The following is an 18,297-nucleotide window of genomic DNA, read 5'->3' on the forward strand; positions in this document are numbered from 1 at the left end:
TTGCCATGAACAGGAACAAACACTAATAATAATACATTTAATTTGTAACACACTTTATAGTTGACACAAATCTCAAAGTGCTACATTGTATGAAGGAATAATTAAATAATAATAATATTATTATAATACATTTTATTATAAATACATTTCAGTAACATACGTTGGTTGGTCTCCCGTCTTTCCAGCTCTTTAGCAAACAGAAAATACATATTCAGGTGGGTTACACATTTCCACCAATCAGGAGAGAGAACGCCACAAAGACCATTTATTTACCAGATAGTGTTCCAGTTCCAATTTTGTCTGCTCATTTCTTTGTTTAATCACTTCCAATTGTATTTGTTTATCCTGTAGCCTGTATGAGTTCTGTCGCCTGATAAGGAAGAGTATTTAACTGCACTGTATTTAAAGAGATAGTTCACTCCCAAAATTACTTTTTTTTCTATCGATTAGTCACCCCATGGAGACTTGAATTCATGGCTATGCTCCCACGTTATGTGCCCAGCAGGGCCGTAAGGTCTGCTGAACAGGGTCTGTTTAGAAATTCCCAATACTAAACTAAAACCAAAATATGACAAAGCCCTTCAGGCTGTAGCTCCCAAACTTTGGAATGCTCTTCTACAGGTCTTGAGAGCTGCAGCCTCTGTGGACATTTTTAAGAACATTAAGAACCTATTTGAACAAGCATTTGCGGAATGTTTGTCTTGTTATCTGCTGTCCTGTTTGAAATTAATTGTACACTGCTTTAATACCTTGTTTCGTTTTTATGAGATGCATATAAGTGCATTAACCAATCAATATTCTGGGGGGACAATAGAAAAATAAAAATAAAGCTCACTATCTACAAGCTCACAAGTCACAACTAGCCAATTGCCAAAATGTTGTGAGCTTGTAGATCTGCAAAACGTTGTGAGCTTGTAGATCTGCTATTGTTGGCGAAGATATTTGGTGTAGAAGGAAAAAGCAGCCCAAGTCACAGCCAACTCAGGTCCAATTGAGTATGTCTAGGCTAGAGGGAAAGCTAAACATACACAAATTAATGTGTATGTGTGTGTGTGTGTGTGTGTGTGTGTGTGTGTGTGTGTGTGTGTGTGTGTGCGCGCGTGCGAGCGAGCGAGAGAGACAGAGAGAGAGACAGAGACAGAGAGAGAGAGAGAGAGAGAGAGAGAGAGAGAGAGAGAGAGAGAGAGAGAGAGAGAGAGAGAGAGAGAGAGAGAGAGAGAGAGAGAGAGAGAGAGAGACACACACACACAGAGAGACAGAGAGAGTCTTTTCATACAGGCAGTCTGTGGGCAGCATTTTCTGAAACTAGGGGTCAGTGTTGCCATGTCTGCTTATTATAAGTGACTTTTTATTTTTCTACAAAGTTTGTCAACATTGGTAGTTGTGGGTTGTGGTTTTTTGGGCTTCTTTCTAAAGTTTAGCTGCTTATTTGGGCTTCTTTCCTAATTTTTGTTTAAACCAGAGTTTCTCAAACTTTTTCATGTCAAGGACCCCCCCAAATTTAAATGTACTTGGCCACAGACCTGAAAATGTTTTATGCCAGGGACCCCCGTACAAGATTTGTGTATTTAAAATGTTTCAAAAACATTCTTTTTTTCAAGATTTTTCATTGAAAATAGCAGCTCTACAAGCTTGCGACGCGATGTGAGCTTGTACATCTGATATTTTCAAATAGCAAAGACAAGTGTCCAATAGTTGCTTCTTTTGGGCTTGTTTTCACAGACCTGGCTGCTTATTTCTCTCGCAAAATCTGGCAACAGCGCTGAGGGTCCTGCAAACATGTTGACTGGCTTGCCTTGGACGGCTAAACAGATTTTCTCCGCGAGGTGGTGAACACTTTAAAATAGTAAAACAGTTAAAAACAACATGGATGATCTGCACTGATGCTTGTATTTATACACAACAACGCCACATCATCACTTCACTGCTGGATGTTAAACAGCGACATCCATTAAGGTAAGAGAACAACCCGTTTGGGCTTTATGGGGTTAAAACAAAAAGTAGCCCGTGGCTTAGATTATCCCCCTTTTAGAGACTTCACCCACCCCCCTTCTATGGGGTTGCCATGTCGGTTTATTATGAGCGATTTTTGGCTTTTTCTAAATTTATTTAATAAATATTCAATGCAAGGATACAAAGGACATTTGTAAGGTACAGGTGCATATATGCATGAACAATTATATCCCTCTTTTTTTTAATCTTGTCAACCCCACATCGTCTCTGTATATTAAAAACAATTAAAGAAGAGAAAAAAGTCATACAGACCTTTTAGTATAGTAGTAAAAAGATAAATAAAGTAGTAGTAAAAAGATAAATAAAAATGAATGGTGAATGTCTACACACTGTTGTCAGAAATGAGTTAAATAAAGCAGTTTTAAATAGGGATAACTTAAATTTAACAAAAAATAATAAACAAAGAGAAGTGGGCTTCTTTTTCTGTAAAGTTGCTTGTAAAAATTGATAGTTGCTTATTTTAGGCTTTGGTTCCATTTTTATTTTATTTTAAAAACAGTGTCTCTCAATTATTATCATGACTGTTTTGTGCCAGGGGAGCATTTGTGTTGGTAAGAATGTTTAAAAAAACAAAATCCAAATATTCCACATTAGTTTTTGTAAATAGCAGATCTACAATGCAACGCATTGTGAGCTTGTAGATTGGCTATTTTCAAATAGCCTATAGGTTTAAAGTGCTCATGTGTCCTAGTTGTTTTTTTGGCTTGTTTTCCTAGACCTAGTTTGCTTATTTCTCTCAACTTAATATGGCAACACTGACTCGGTCCCACAGCATTCCCATCCAGTGGTGGAACTGCAAGAAGTACTCACATTTTGTACTCGAGTAAAAAGTACACAAATATTCGCATTAAAATATACTTGAGTACTGAGAGTGAGTACTCATTTTGCAGAATGTCAAAAGTTTCCAAACGTATAAACATGGTTTGAAAATAGCCGATCTACACGCGTCGCGACGCATGCGTTGTGAGCTTGTAGATCGGCTATGTTTTGTAATAATAGTCAAAACCTACAAAGTAACTAGCAACTAAAAGTTTTCAAATAATTGTTGTGGAGTGAAAGTATAATATTTGCCTCTGATTTGCCTCCTTAGTTGCTTTACACCACTAGTCTTTTAGTAACAACAGGGTGTTTAAATCAAACTACGAAAAACCCGTTTAAATCACGTTATTTTTCGACGACTTGGGTCGAATTTCAACGGACGCGCCTTCCTTATTTGTTGCTGAACGGGAACGCGCTTCCGCGTCTAAGTTGAACCTCGATACGGGCGGTCAACAAAAACACGACTTCAAACGTTGTTTCACGACGGATATCAATTTTAACCGCTCCGTATTCACTAAAGATATACATATGGATTCTAGACTACCTTTAGATTTGTGATACGACGTTAGGAAATAGGTGAAATAGACCATTTTCGCCCCCATCTGTGGATGTGGCTCTGAGGGCTACAACGGGGGGGAGGGGAGGTCATAGATTGGAGTCAGTGTTGCCATATTTTGTGACAGAAATAAGCAACCAGGTCTAGGAAAACAGATCAAAAGAAGCAACTTGGGCCACATGAGCTCTTAAAACCTATATGCGTCATGACTCGTTGTGAGCTTGTAGATCTGCCATTTTCAAAAACTTTTGGAATCTTTTTGAAAAATTTGTAACACAAATACTCCCTGGGCTCAAAAAAATATATTTTGAGACATGGCAACATTGTTCTGAGAGCTACAATAGGAAAGTGGGGGGGTCACGGTTGGGGGGCCAAGTTATGACGTCAGCAATGGAATAGGCAGGGGTGGAAGAAGTACTCAGATATTTTACTAAAGTAAAAGTAGCAATACCAAAACATAAAAACTGTTACTTGAGTATAAAGACTACAAAAGTAGTGGCATGAAAATATACTTAAATAGTACCAAAAGTATGTAGGCCTACTGCAATGTTTAAATAGCCAATCTACAAGCTCACAACGCGTCGTATCGTTCACAACGCGTCGCATTGCGCAACAAATAAAACACATCTAGTTGTACTCTGTTTTATATTAAATCTTCATCTACAACTTGGGTCTTCAACAGGGGGTCCGGTCTGGAACCCTATGGAGTCCTCAGAGTTACTACAAGGATCCTACAGAATCCCTATTCTGGCAAAAAGAGAAGATCTGCAAGCTTGTAGCTTGGCTATTTTCCCCGAAGAGATTTGGTATTGAGGGGGGAAAAGAGCAGACCAAGTACAAGGCCAGAGGTCAAGTTTACAAAGTGTCGTTAATGTCACATGAAAGTTCTTATTCTATTCCTTCATTCCAGACCAGTCTGTGGAGTCGAGCCTGCAGGTGGAGAGGAGTTCTCCAGCACCAGCTAAACCGGAACCTGAAGCCGACCTGGACATTGGTAAGATTCCTGCTCTCTTTCTTTAGACCCTTTTCCACTGCACCATTTTATGGTTGTGAAAAGGGTTAATAACTGTCCCAATTGCATTTCCATGTGTGCACTGTTTGGATCTCTTTGGCTGGGCACCGTCCCAGGGCTGGGCAGTTAACCGAAAATATATTGAAACTGACATTAATAACCAACCATTGATCAAATGCTTTAGTGTAGAATACAGACTTTGATTGGTTGGCTATATTAAGCCTGATGTCCTCCAATGTCCTATAATTGCTATAGTTTACCCCAATGTGCCCTGTCTATCATATACACGGACATCATCCATAGCTTACTACAGCAAGGCAGAAATGTGAACTGTTTAGTGGGGGGAGACATAGTGAGGAACACTGTTTTTCCGATACTCCCGTCCAGTTAGAACAAAACAAATTTCCCCCCCATCATTTTCAAGGTGTCACTATACCAGTAGCGTCACATTGCTGGCCAAACAACCGTCCAGGCGGCTGCTTTTTACTTCCTTTTTATACTATATTAAAGGGTTACTTTTACTTTGAGGTAATCTACAAAATGAGGGTCTGTTGTCACGCTTCAGGCCAACATGGTGATTAAGAGACGTCACAGAAACGGCAAGGCAAAATGTCTTTACTTAAAGCCAAATCACGTGACACCTAGGCCTGCCACAATTATTACATAATTGCCTAATTACAATTATTTGAGATAATCGCAATTATTTTGCATAATAGTCATAATTGTTTCCATGTTGAGAAAGGTTCATGCATTTTGAAACATTTTCCAAACTAGTGGTAATAGCAGATCTACAAGCTCACAATGCGTCACCATGCGACGCGTTGTGAGCTTGTAGGCTATTTCCACAATTATGTAACACATTTTTTAAATAAATATTAAATATGGCACATTTTGGCCATATTACATTTTTTTAATTTTGATTATTGGTGTTGGTCATTGTCAGTCATTTCTTTGTAGTTTTTGTCATATCTGCCTCGTGCAACTTTTTGGCCTAAAAGCCACACAATTAAATTGTTAATCGCAATTATTATATGACAATTAATCGTCAAGTAAAATGTTATAATCTGGACAGCCCTGGTGACACAGTGAGGTCAGTCCAGTTTAAAGGAATACTACACCAAATTAGAGGTTTGCACTGGCACGCCATTTAATATTTTTACACTCTGATCCCTTGAAACTTTAGCTTGTATTTACGGGCTCTATGCAGTTTTTGAAAAAACACTTCTCTGTTCCCTGTTTTACATTCAACCTTCATCTACATACAACCCGTCGCATCAAAGTCCTTGTTCTATTCCTTCATTCCAGACCAGTCTGTGAACTCCAGCCTGCAGGAGATGAATTCTCCAGAGTCAGACAGGACTGTTCATATTAAACCGGAACCTGAAGATCATCTGGACATCGGTAAGTTTTATATTCTCGGTTCTCGCTCACTTTCCTTCCTTTTTTTAGTTTTTGTTCTTGATCTGTTATTCATCTACTTCTCACTATAGCAGTATCATGGCCAGAATATCATGATAATGAGGTCATATCTGGTGAAATAAATATCAAATGTGCTTTGCTCCAAGCAGAATGTACAAGACCTACTACAGTATATATGGTGTTGCATTGTTTATTGTGCTTTTTGTCTTGCCCCCTGGAAGACCGGAGGTCAGGGGTGAGACTTGGGGAGCGCATTGGGTCTGTGGCGAGAACCAATCAAACCTTGATTCAAGTTTTTCCTCTGTTCCTCTGTTTTACATTCCTTCATCCACAACTCTATTCCAGACCAGTATGTGGGGTCCAGCCTGGGTTCTTCAGCACCGTTCAGGACTGATTCTGTTAAACCAGAAACTGAGAACTACCAGGACCTCAGTAAGTTTCATGTGCTCTTTCTGTCGTATCTATGTTCTCTCATCTTATCAACTTCTAACTATAGAAGTGTTACGGACAAAATATCCTGATAATATCATGGTTCTATGGTTATAAAAAATATAACTCCCAAAACTAATATTTATTGTTTATTGTGCATTAAGTATATTTTTGCCACTTTCAAAAGCAATAATTTCATGCAAATGCAGAACAAAAGGAAAAGTAGCATAACATAACAGGGATTCATTCACAATAGCAGATAATACTAGCTCACAGTGTGACACTTTGTGCTGTGCTGCAAGCTTGTACATCTGCCATTTTTTAAGTGTTTAAGTGTTTGAAAAAGTTTGACATTTAGAATTTTTGAACACAAATCTTCTCTCTGGGGGTCCCTGGCACAAAACATTTTCAGATAAGTAGCGGCCAAATGTATATCAATTCGGGGGTCCTTGGCACAAACGAGCATGAAATCTACTGCTCTAAACTGTCGTTGCGTAGTTTAGGTTTAGGTAGCATTTTAGGTTGGTGCGCACACAACTGGTGTAAAACTGTTCCGGTCCCCTTTTATTTTTATTTTTACGTTATTCATTCAGGGGAGTTTTGCTGAGAGCCTTTTGTTCCGGCTGGAGCGGTGCAGGATTTGCACCATTAACTCATTCAGTGCCACAAGACGTCAAAGACGTCATGAGGCCTGACACCCCGTGTGCCACAAGACGTCAAAGACGTCATGAAAAAAAAAAATCTTTTTTATTTTTTATTTATTATTATTTATTTTTTTGAAAAACATGCTCAGAACCCAAGATAAGATGATTTGAAGATTTGCTGCTCCATTCACTTCTTGTTTAACGTTTTACTGAAAAAGGCTGTATCTCGGCTCCTAAGCCCTTTTTTTTTACAATTAATTTTGGTTGTGGCACTCAGAACCAAAATTCCATAAATAAGCATGGCACTGTTAATGCTGCTATTTTTCACAGAAACGGTGTGTTTTTTAGTTTTTTTTAAAAAGCACCTGCCCACCACAGAGTCTGGGGGTTCGAATGCATCCCGGTGCATCCAGGCTTTGTCGAGCATCTATAAGAACACAATTGGCCCGTGTTCGGGGTAGGGAACCTAGGCGGGGAGGGTGATGCTTGTCACTATACATACTCCTATGGGCTCGGGCGGGACCTGTCAACGGGATGGGAAGTCTTTGCATTGGTACTGCAATAGTGTTACTTTTCTCTAAATTGTTTCCATCCAGTTCAAGCCCCTATATTGAATTTAAATGCCACCAGACTTAGTTGTAGGTGGAGATCTCTGATTCATCTGGCGACAAAAGACTAGCCCAGCCCTAGGGCTGTCACAGTGAGGGAATTGCACCTGCAGTACAGTATGGTGGCCCAACAGCGCAATATATCGCCATGTTAACCCACCAATGCATCCACGGTAATGCCCCCCCTTACCTCAAGGAACTGCTCGAGCCACAGACCTCCACACGCAGCCTCCGCTCTGGAAACACTAACCGCCTCCAAGTTCCCCCCACCAAGTTCCGCACCATGGGCGACCGAGCCTTCTGCTCAGCTGCCCCTCTACAGTGGAACTCACTCCCGGACCCGCTAAGGGTTCCACAGTCTGTCGATGCTTTTAAGAGAGGACTAAAGACTTTCCTTTTTAAATAAAGCATTTGGTTAGCTTTTTAGGTTTTAACCCCTAGGTTTTCTTAGCCCCTTGCTTGTTTTTAAATTGTTTTTTCTAAGGCCCTCCTTTTTTAGATTGTTTTATGCAAATGTTTGTATTCTGGACTGTAGCACTTTGAGGTTTGTTCAAATATAAAGTGCAATACAAATAAAATGTATTTATTGCTGTGGCCAACACCACTCTTTTGTTTTTATTACTTCAATTATCCTGAATTATGCCATATAGAGAATCAATAAACAATACGTACACTACATAAATAAACGTTAATGTTAGGCTAGTGTTGCTTTTTAAATGAGAAAAGAAAATCCCGGCTGAAAATGCTATGGCGCTCTAAAAGTGCTTCCAAACACCTGAGTTGTCAGCTCTCAGCAAGCACATGGAAATGCCACATTGTGAACGCACGAGCGCCAAATAAACGCTCAGCACCTCGCCAATCGGGAGTCTTATATTTTACATTCAACTTTCATCTACAACCGATGTCAAATCAATGTCTGTATTATTAAAGTCTTATTATATTCCTTCATTCCAGACCGGTATGTGGAGTCCAGCCTGCAGGTGAAGATGCGTTTTCCAGCCTCATCAGGCAGGACCGTTGGTCCAGAGCGGCCAGGACGGGGGAAGAGAAAGAGACGGACACCACAGCATTTACAGGACTTTGTGTTGGGTGAGTGTGTTACTGGGGACAATGGGGGAAAACAAATGACGGGGGGGAAATAATAAAATAGTAATAATAATAATAATAATGATGATAAGCAGACAAAATTGAAACTGGAATACTAAAATTGAAGCAGAGTTTGGTGGGGTTCTCTCATTGGATAAAACTGGGGAGACCCCTGCTACTGACAAACATTCTACAGTCATGATTATTATCAGAATAAAGAATAATGAAGGGCTTTAACTTTATAACCAAAAATGTATCACAAACACATCTTTTATGACCGCGGCCAGGCAAGGAGGCCTACTGTAGTAACAAGGGCAAGACCACCAGGTTTATGAACAGCTTCTACCCGGCTACCATTAGACTGTTGAACAAGGCTTGACCACTACCTGTCACCAGGCTGGCCTTGGACTTGCACTGGTTTTACCTGTGAGAGTTAATTGCTCTGATTGAATATGGCAATAGATTAATGACACTACAGAAGGCAGAAATATTTACTTTTGGGCAGAAACTTTGTCTGTCCATATTTATTTATTTAACACATAAGCCGCCAATCGCGCATTAATGCGATCTAATAAATAGCGCGCTTGTCCGCCAAGATCGCATTAATGCGATCTAGTGATTAATTGTGGTTTAATCTGTGATCGCACTATTCTGTTTATTTTTCATCATAGGTTTCGAGTTCCACTTACTTCACCCACACCGGGATCCGGTTTCATGACGCAGATTCCGTTTCCGGTTCTAATTTTTTCCCCCCGGTCATTTTCGGCCAGAATAGGGAAAAGCTAGTTTTTTCACACGGTATAAAAAATGAACCGAGAGCTCCAATTTTCTTCGTCGTCGTGTATCACATCGTACTTTAGTCCGATCGGCAATCTGCGAAAACGTCACATCCGGTATGACGTATTTGACTGTTTGACTCTGTTTGGGGGGGCGAGCGAGTCAGCGAGGTGATCAAGGTGTCTATTTGCTGCTCTCTGCTGGCAGATTTGTCGTATGTGTTTAAAACCGCTTTCAGACAATTTATTTGAATGAAAAATTACAAAATAAATAAATAAAAAAAACAAATCGCTGGCACTGGGGTGAGTACATTATGAATAAACTCTGGCAGGCAATTAAAATAATACTTCATCGCGATGCGACACACCACATTGTGAGCTTGTAGATTGGCTATTTTCACAATTTATTTGCGGAACCAAGTCGAACTAAATGTAATGCCTACAATTTCAAGTGCAAGTCAGGGTGGGGGGTCCCCAGTTCAAATATAATTATTTTGGGGGGGTCGCGTCCTGAAAAGTTTGAGAACCCTTGACATAGGTTCTAATCAAGCCCCCAGGACCGCAGAGGATTATTGAAGCCATAGAATCTGGTATTACAAGACTTTCGCATTTAGAACGCTACTGCACATGCTTCTATCGTTTGAAACACTACTGCGCTCTGCTCTATTGGCTCCAAAGTTGGAGCCAATCAAGGAAGTAGGGGTACTTCCGGGTGCTTCATTCGACACGCTGGTTAAGACCTAGCCGGTTGAGTGTCTAAACCAGGGGTGGGCAACTTTGAGGATGGAGAGGGCCACTATATTTCCACACTCACTCCAGAGGGCCACATTGCATATACTGTCAGGCAGACATTTTTTTTTGCTATTTTCCAATTGGAATCCTGAAAAGTAGCATTTCTATTTAGTTTCAAATGCATTTAGTTATACTTATGTTAACTTTATGAACTTGAATACAAATACATTGGACATAAAAAAGACAATAGAATTGTAATACTAGTCATTAAGCTACTAATATAGACTGAAGTAATTAAAGCGGGTCATGTTTGCATATTTGCAATGGGAACAGCTGAAATTAATAATATATCAGTATTCCGATATTAACCTGCGGGCCGCATTAAGTGACGGTGGGGGCCGCATGTGGCCCCCCGGCCTGCCAGTTGCCCATGTATGTTCTAAATCGGAATTTGGCGGAAATACCGCCCAAAGAAATGACGTTGACGCTTTACAAATCTGTTTACATTCTCCGTGAATGACAAGTGTTTTGATTGGTCGAAAAATTTAGTTTCCGGGGGAAATACGTACAGCGTAAGTCCCGCCCCTAAAGACACTCTGCATTAGGTCTTGACCAGGCTTTTCTCTCCGCAGATGAGTAAAGTCTGACAATTCATGTGTGGTGAGCAACTTTCATTGAAATGAATAGGTGGGGGCGGGTCCGTCCGTTCCCTAGATAAAATATCTATATAATAATATAATATAGTTATAATATTATTATAACTCTATGGCTCTAATGCTGGGGACTCTCTGGTCACTCTCTCACTGACTATCAATAAAAAGCCTCCAAAAAATAGCAGCAGGTGTATAAAATCCCAGTTTCATATGAATGTTTAAAGTGCCATGATTAAATAAATGAAAAAACTGTTGTAAAATCACACCCAATTGCAGCAGGTATAAAATTACAGTTTTGTGTGTATGGTTATGTTATGCAATGATTATCAACAATTTTCATCAGTCCCTCTACCGTATCCAATTGGTCCAAAATGTTGAAGAGGGACCATATTACCCTCATCCTGGCCTCCCGGGCGGTTTAGAATACATTTTAAAACTCTCCTATTTGTTAATGAAGCTCTTAAATGGGCTGGCCCACTGTTACATCGCTGACCTTTTAACCTTTCACCCCACCACCAGACCCCTCAAGTCAGCTGACTTGGGGATGCTAGCCGTCCCGAGACCTAGACAGAAGTTCAGAGGTGGCCGCACCTTTTGCTGTTGCAGCCTTTAAGCTGAAACAGTATTCCCTTCTCCATTAGATCTGCTGACTCTGTTCTACTCACAAGCATGTGAATCCCCCTGATGTGTTGCATTAGCTCTATCTATGGCAGAGTCCTGCAACGGGCCAGGTACTCGCGTTTGACGGGTGAAAACGGGAGAAAAATATACTTTTATAAGTTCACAGGTACGGCGGTACTGAACTAAACGCGGGCGGGTAACATTTTATTGTGAAAATCAGAGGGCACTTTTTCTGTCACTTGTGTAACTAAACACAGCATCCTGTTAAACCTTCAAATTAAAACCATCTGACAATGTAAACAACGACACATGCGTACTGCGTGTATGCAGGTTCTCGCGCGTGGCTATATATGGAAAGCTCGCTCCTCCGTTCTTCACTTGACGTGCAGATTAGCGTTATTGTTGAAGGCATCTTGTGTTAAAAGCATTTCAACACACTTTTAAATTGAGTGACTGTCTGTAGGCTATTTACATTTTACTGCATATAATCACGGGTAAACGGGCGGACAACAGGTCCATTATTTGACGGGCGGGTCTGGTTTGTATTTTGATATAATCACGGGTGACGGGTCGGTCTACGGATCTGATTATTGACGGGCGGGGTGGCGCGGGTTGTCAAAATTGGACCCGTGCAGGACTCTGATCTATGGTCTCTGTTTGATACGTTGTCTGATGATGATGCTTTAGGTTTTACAACTGACTGTATGTTGTTTTATTATTGATTGTTCTTGTTATTGACTGTTCTTGTTATTGACTGTTCCTGTTGCAGATCTACAAGCTCACAGCGCGTCACTTTGTGCTGCGCTAAGAGCTTGTATATCTCCTATTTTTGAACATTTTTTAAAAATCTTGAAACTGTGAGAACTGCTGATTTAGAAGGCATTTGTAGAATCAGCCTCAGGTCTTAATGCGTTAAATGTGCTATACAAATAAACTTGATTTGATTTGTTCCCTCTGTTTTACATTCAACCATTGGTTTTACAACCCAACCCGTGATATTTTTCTATTCCAGATGAGGCTGTGGTTGAAGCTGTGGTGGACTCTGTGGCGGACTCTGTGGAGGACTCTGTGGAGGACTCTGTGGCGGAGTCTGTGGAGGACTCTGTGGCGGAGTCTGTGGTGGAGTCTGTGGAGTCCAGTCTGAAGGTGAAGATGGACCCTGAAGAGGACCGTGGTAAGTGTCTGTCTGTCTACCTCTGTCTGTGATTTTATTCTTTTTTGTTGTAGGGCTATCACTTTATAAATGTTTCAGTAGAGGGAGTGTTGGGTGGGAGGAGTAGGACGAAGACTCTATGTCCTCCCGGACATAGTTAGCTGTATCAAAATGAGTATAGCTAACATTATATGACAATCATATTTGTAAACATGATATTAAAGTTTTTCATATTTAGTTTTACATCTGAGTCATTTGGATATTAAAGTTTTTCATTTTTTGTTTTACATATTCATGTCAGTATCACCAAGATACATATTTTTCACAATTATGTTAACATCGTAATCCGGCTTTGTGAAATACCCTTTTGACCATCTCACTTTGTGTTAGAGAATCCCAAGTGAGCTATCCTACATCCTATAACTCATGTCTTCTATGCCAATTGTTCTATGCCAAAATGTGATTGTTCCCATAACACTTCAATCAATGTTATACATTTTGCTGTATATAGTCATTTCAGGACTAGTTAAGTAATCTGCATTTTAGTTTGACATATTTGAGAGGGATTTTAAATGATATGGACCGTTAATTAGGGAACCCAATTTAATCTACCCAAGTTGAAAATATACATGTTGAATAAAACACTGGCTAGTATTCCAACAGCCTGAAAGCAGGATGTGGACATTTATTCCGACATTAGAAGCTTCTAGCCTTAATAGAGACTGATGCTGTGTTGAGCAGCTCCACAAATCAAAATTGGTCCCTGCATTAATAGGAAATTAATATTTTGGGCCTAGGTGATGTGTTGAGCCTAAGCTGTAATCCTGGGCGCTACTCTCCCTCTGCCAGCCTGGGGAGAGCCCCAAACTGAGCTCAAGCTTCCTTCAACGCATGAGGAGCCAGATTCGTTTTTGAATCAGCTACGTAATGGTTTCAGAGCCAAGCCTTTTGTTCAAAAGCTAAAATGAAACCCACCTGAAGTTTTCATATTGTCGCTGTCGGGACGGAAACTTGTTCGTGACTAAATACCCTACTTTGTCATACTACAAAGTAGTATGACTTAAATAGATTTGGTTTTATATTTAATTGGATACCTGAAAAGTAATAAATGATAATATATTTGGATGCTGCTTATTTTCCATTAATATGACTATAACACAATTCACTGCATTTCAGTTCATTATTCAAGTTTGAGTCATAGTGATTAACTGCACAAAATCACACATTGTAATTAAAATGGTAATTGTTTGATAGCACTAATATTTATGAGTTGTATAATTTTTTAGCGAATTCGTCCAAAACAGATTATATTGTTTAAACCGCTAACCGTCCCATGCCTAATACTTTGGAGGACGCCCCCCCCGGTGGCTGGGTTGTGGGTTTAACTCAAGGCCGGGGGCCTGACGGAGCTACCACCGGACCGTTAAGCCATTTATTTTAGTGCCTAAGCTAAGCTCACGTTTCAGGAGGGCTCGCTCGTTTAGTACCATGGTGACGTCAAAGCATCCCGCTCGCTCCGTCTCACGCCGAGCGAGCCAAAAAACAAGCAATTCTTTCTCGATAATTATTTTTTGTGCATAACAGACTCTCAGTTTGATAAATTAAGCAGTTTGAGATGCCTGTTAATTCAATGTAATTCAATGTTTTTAATGATCCATTTCTTTATCTCCCCCTTTCTCCACCCAAGATGTTTCTCCTGCCAAAACACCAGAGAAGAAGCCAACCTACTGTGAGCCGTGTGGGAAAGACTTCTTAACAAACACAAGACTCCTATTACACCAGAGAATACATACAGGGGAGAAACCCTTCCAGTGTAACGAGTGTGAGAGTACTTTCAGGACATCTGGTACCCTCACTGTTCACAAGAGACTCCATACAGGAGAGAAACCCTACCACTGTATCGTGTGTGGGAAAACGTTCAGCAGAAGCGGTGATCTCACAGTTCACCTGCGAACTCACACTGGAGAGAAACCCTACCGCTGTGACCAGTGTGGGAAAATGTTCAGCCAGAGCAGTCATCTCAGCAGTCACATGTTCATTCATACAGGAGAAAAACCCTTCCATTGTAACCACTGTGAGAAGAGGTTCAACATGAACAGTCATCTCAAAAGTCACCAGAGAGTTCACACGGCAGAGAATTCCCATCCCTACTACCCTTACCAGCAGAAAAGGTTCAGCCATAGAGGCCATCTTGATAGCTACCAGAAATGTCACGGTGGAGAGAAACCCTACAAATGCCCAAAATGTCTAAAGAGTTTTCAGTGGATTCAAACTTTAAAATATCATTGGTGCAAATAAACAGGAGGTGCCTTGCAAATGTGAACCAAGGTTGTTAGTGTTGTCAACGTCAGAAAGTGAGTAGTTAACAAAACATCATGTTAAAATATTCTGGCACAGCAAAAAAAAAGAAGATGGATTTAACATCCAACTAAAATCGGCATATGACTAACATTTTCTTCATGATTTTAGTTGGTCAACTAAATGTTTTGCTAAGCCCCAGTTTTTCTTTTCTTTTTTAACTAGCTTAATTTAATTTCACATCTAGATTTTAGTTACTCTGGCTGAAGGAAGCTCACTCTGGTGGGAGTCTCGAAAGTTGATTGTCGGATATCTGCGATGTCGATCTGTGGAGAGCGTCTTAAGTGAAATCACTTTAGGCTCTGCCTTGTTTAGACGCCCCTCCATCCATATCTGATTGAAATTGGGGTCATCGGATGATGAGTTAATTATTATTTTAGTATTTCTTTTATAAAATAGGCCCATCGTACAAACCCTTCCCAGAATAATATAGACAAATCGAATGTAATATGAAAAATGTACATGATGCATGTTTATTGAATGCCTCCATACTGTCTGGAGGAGTAGTAGCAAACTGTTTTGAAGAAATGCAAAATGGTAGAAAATCTAGTTTGGCGGAAATGGGGAGTTGTGTCATGATCCAAGGAGTGATTGTATATAGTTCACGAGTTATAGGTCAAAATGTAAAGTGGGCTGGTGTAGTGCCACCATGATGCATGCACAAAAGAAGAAGAAAAAATAATACACTGATCGTTCCAGTGTTTTCTTTTTGGGAGATTAACGGATAATATGTAGTGATTTGTTTGAGTTTTGGAGCAGTAATACCAAAAGGTTTGATGTAAAAAAAATAGAAAAGAAGAAAGAAATCCTAAATATCGGAAAATCTAGGTTAGTGGAAATGGCCGTGGCCTTGTGTATGGGGGTTTGTGTCATGATCCAAGTAATCCAAGGAGGAAAAAAAAACTATGATTCAGGAGTTAATAGGCCAAACTGTAAAGTGGGCTGGTATAGTGCCACCATGATGCCAATTTGAGAAATGCAGGGTGAAGTGCCTTCCATTGCCTGCTAGAGATGATTAGTATTCGGTGGTTGTCAAACATTTAAATTGTAAAAGTTATATGAAATATCTGGTTTAATATGCAGTTGCTTAAGATTTATTCTGTGTGTATAAAATGTGTTACAATATATAGTTTGACTTGTCTTGGGCTACTAAAATGTGTTACAAAATATAGTTTGACTTGCTGTTTAGTCTCTGGGTCTAAAATACACCAAATCAGACTTATTTTTCCTTTTTCAGCTTGTATCGTTAATACTGTGTTCTATTTTATTCTTGTATTGTTATATGCCATGTTGATTTACTTGTAAGTGAAAACATAAGGGACATTGGTTCTGATTAAACTGTAACATGAAATTCAAAGACTGAAGTAAACCTTTTCCCTTTTTTAATCTCTATTGGCTATACGTAGTTGACTTGAGTCCCCTAGGGCTCTATACCAGGCCCCCTCCTTTTTCTTCTTCTCTTCAGCTACACCAAAAATAGCTAATGTACAAGCTCACAATGCTACACAAGCTTGTGCATTACTATTGTCACCCCAGAATGTGACAAACAAATGACCCTATTTGTTAAAAACAGAAGAAGGAAGTGCTGCCTGGGTTCAGTCACAGTGGCGTTTGCAAACCGGTGCTCTTCAGTGAACAGGTAGGTACTAGGTAGGTATGCATGGAAGCAAAACGAAAATTGAGGTTCTGCTTGTGGTGAGGCAGACTGTAGGGAAAAAGGTACTGAGGCAGTCCGTATATTTCTTTGAGCACTGCAACAGAGGATGACCTACACGTTTCGACACTCGGGTCTTATTCAGGACCCTGTTGAAGTCATCCTCTGTTGCCTTGCTCAAATAAATATATATTTTTTCCCCTTAAGACTGAGTGCCTCAGTACTTTTTCCCCCCTATACAGTCTGCCTCACCACAAGCTTTTGCTTCTATTTTAACCCTATTTGGGTTCATTTAAAAAAATGTTTAATGAAATTCTCCACCCTCTGATTTACAAGAAAGCTTACTTTGATTTGTTTAGCTTTTCTACTTTTACCCCAAAGGTTACAGAGGAGAGAAAGCAGTCATGGTAATTGGGTCCAGGTGTTGAATTGACTAGTATCCTAGCTCTGGGTCTGATTGTAAGTCATTATACTAACTAAATGAGAGGAAGTGATCTAAATGCTCCAAGCTGGTGGGTGAAAGTAAGGAGGTCAGTAATCTATCTGGTAGAAGTGAGACATCCCATTATTCCGTCTGTTAGGTTAGTGTGAGGTTAGGTATAGGCAGTGGTGGAAAAAGTACTCAAATGTTTTACTTAAGTAAAAGTATCAATACTGCAATGTAGAAGTACTCTGTTACAAGTAAAAGTCTGAAATTCTAAATTTACTTGAGTAAAAGTACAAAAGTATTGGTATCAAAATGTACTTAAAGTACCAAAAGTAAAAGTACTATAATGTTTGAAAATAGCAGATCTACAAGCTCACAACGCGTGGCAATGTGACGCGTTGTGAGCTTGTAGATCGTCTATTTTCAAATAGCCTAGGTATAAAATAGGGCTAAAGTGGTTAATGTATGTTTTATAATGTATATCTGCAAAGTAATTAGTAACTAAAGTTTTCAATTAATTGTAGTGGAGTAAAAGTACAATATTTGCCTCTGAGGTGTAGTGGAGTAGAAGTAAAAGTATAGACAATTGGAAATACTCCAGTAAAGTAAAAGTACCACAAAATTGTACTTAAGTACAGTACTTGAGTAAATGTATTTAGTTACTTTACACCAATGGGTATAGGGATAGTTATAATGGGGCCAGTCGGGGTTGGAATAATGTCATGGCACCATCAAAAGACGTGAGTCTATGAAAGACAACCAAAGAGCAGCTAAAGAGGTAGAGAAGGGAAGCTTCTGGTTGTCTCTGGAGGAGGTAGAAACATCGGGGACCTGGAACAACTGCAGAGTGGCTGGGGAGACATCCCTGTCATCACCATTTTAACATAACTATTAATATATATACTATATACTAAAATGGATTGCAATATTTGCTACTGTAACCAAAGTTATTCTTGGCAATTGGAAGTACATTGACCAAGATAAGGGCAACTTGCTGCCTTTCACTATTTTCTCATGTTTGCTTCTTTTGTCCACTAGAGGTCTGTCTTGCTTTTAAAATCAGAGTTTTTAGCATACTGAAGTCACTATTTTCCCCACCATTACCTTATAGTATAGCTGTTTGGCACTAACAATTGTGCACTTTTTGATAGAAGGCTGAAACTTTCAGCATAGTTAGTAAATACCATAATATAAATTTTCAGACGGGGAGGGAAGTCAGATTTGACCTCTGAGAGGTCAAATCCAAGATGGCCGCCAGTCTACTGGGTATAAATGTCTAAATACTTCATTCTTTCCAACTAAGTTGGGGTTGCCCATTCATTTGATGATATGTTGGA

At 39.8% G+C, this 18,297-nt stretch overlaps 1 protein-coding gene across 1 annotated transcript; it reads left to right on the top strand.

The window, feature by feature from the left end:
- The first annotated feature begins 1,798 nt into the window (after positions 1-1,798).
- Positions 1,799-16,191, top strand: LOC308080383 (uncharacterized protein). Its single transcript, XM_080422221.1, has 7 exons — positions 1,799-1,956; positions 4,299-4,382; positions 5,706-5,801; positions 6,165-6,251; positions 8,455-8,589; positions 12,381-12,542; positions 14,209-16,191. Exons 3-7 carry the CDS (start codon positions 5,735-5,737, stop codon positions 14,817-14,819), a joined length of 1,062 nt encoding a protein of 353 aa, XP_080278347.1. The 5' UTR covers positions 1,799-1,956; positions 4,299-4,382; positions 5,706-5,734; the 3' UTR covers positions 14,820-16,191.
- The last annotated feature ends 2,106 nt before the right edge of the window (positions 16,192-18,297 follow it).

Source organism: Gymnoscopelus braueri, assembly GCF_963280865.1.
Source record: "Gymnoscopelus braueri genome assembly, chromosome: 24".
Taxonomy (NCBI): domain Eukaryota; kingdom Metazoa; phylum Chordata; class Actinopteri; order Myctophiformes; family Myctophidae; genus Gymnoscopelus; species Gymnoscopelus braueri.

Excerpts from the sequence above, each read along its gene's own strand:
- LOC308080383 (XM_080422221.1), top strand. The coding sequence starts at position 5,735 with ATGAATTCTCCAGAGTCAGACAGGACTGTTCATATTAAACCGGAACCT. Across the intron at positions 5,802-6,164 it reads TGAAGATCATCTGGACATCG|ACCAGTATGTGGGGTCCAGC; the intron begins GTAAGTTTTATA and ends ACTCTATTCCAG. Across the intron at positions 12,543-14,208 it reads GGACCCTGAAGAGGACCGTG|ATGTTTCTCCTGCCAAAACA; the intron begins GTAAGTGTCTGT and ends TCTCCACCCAAG.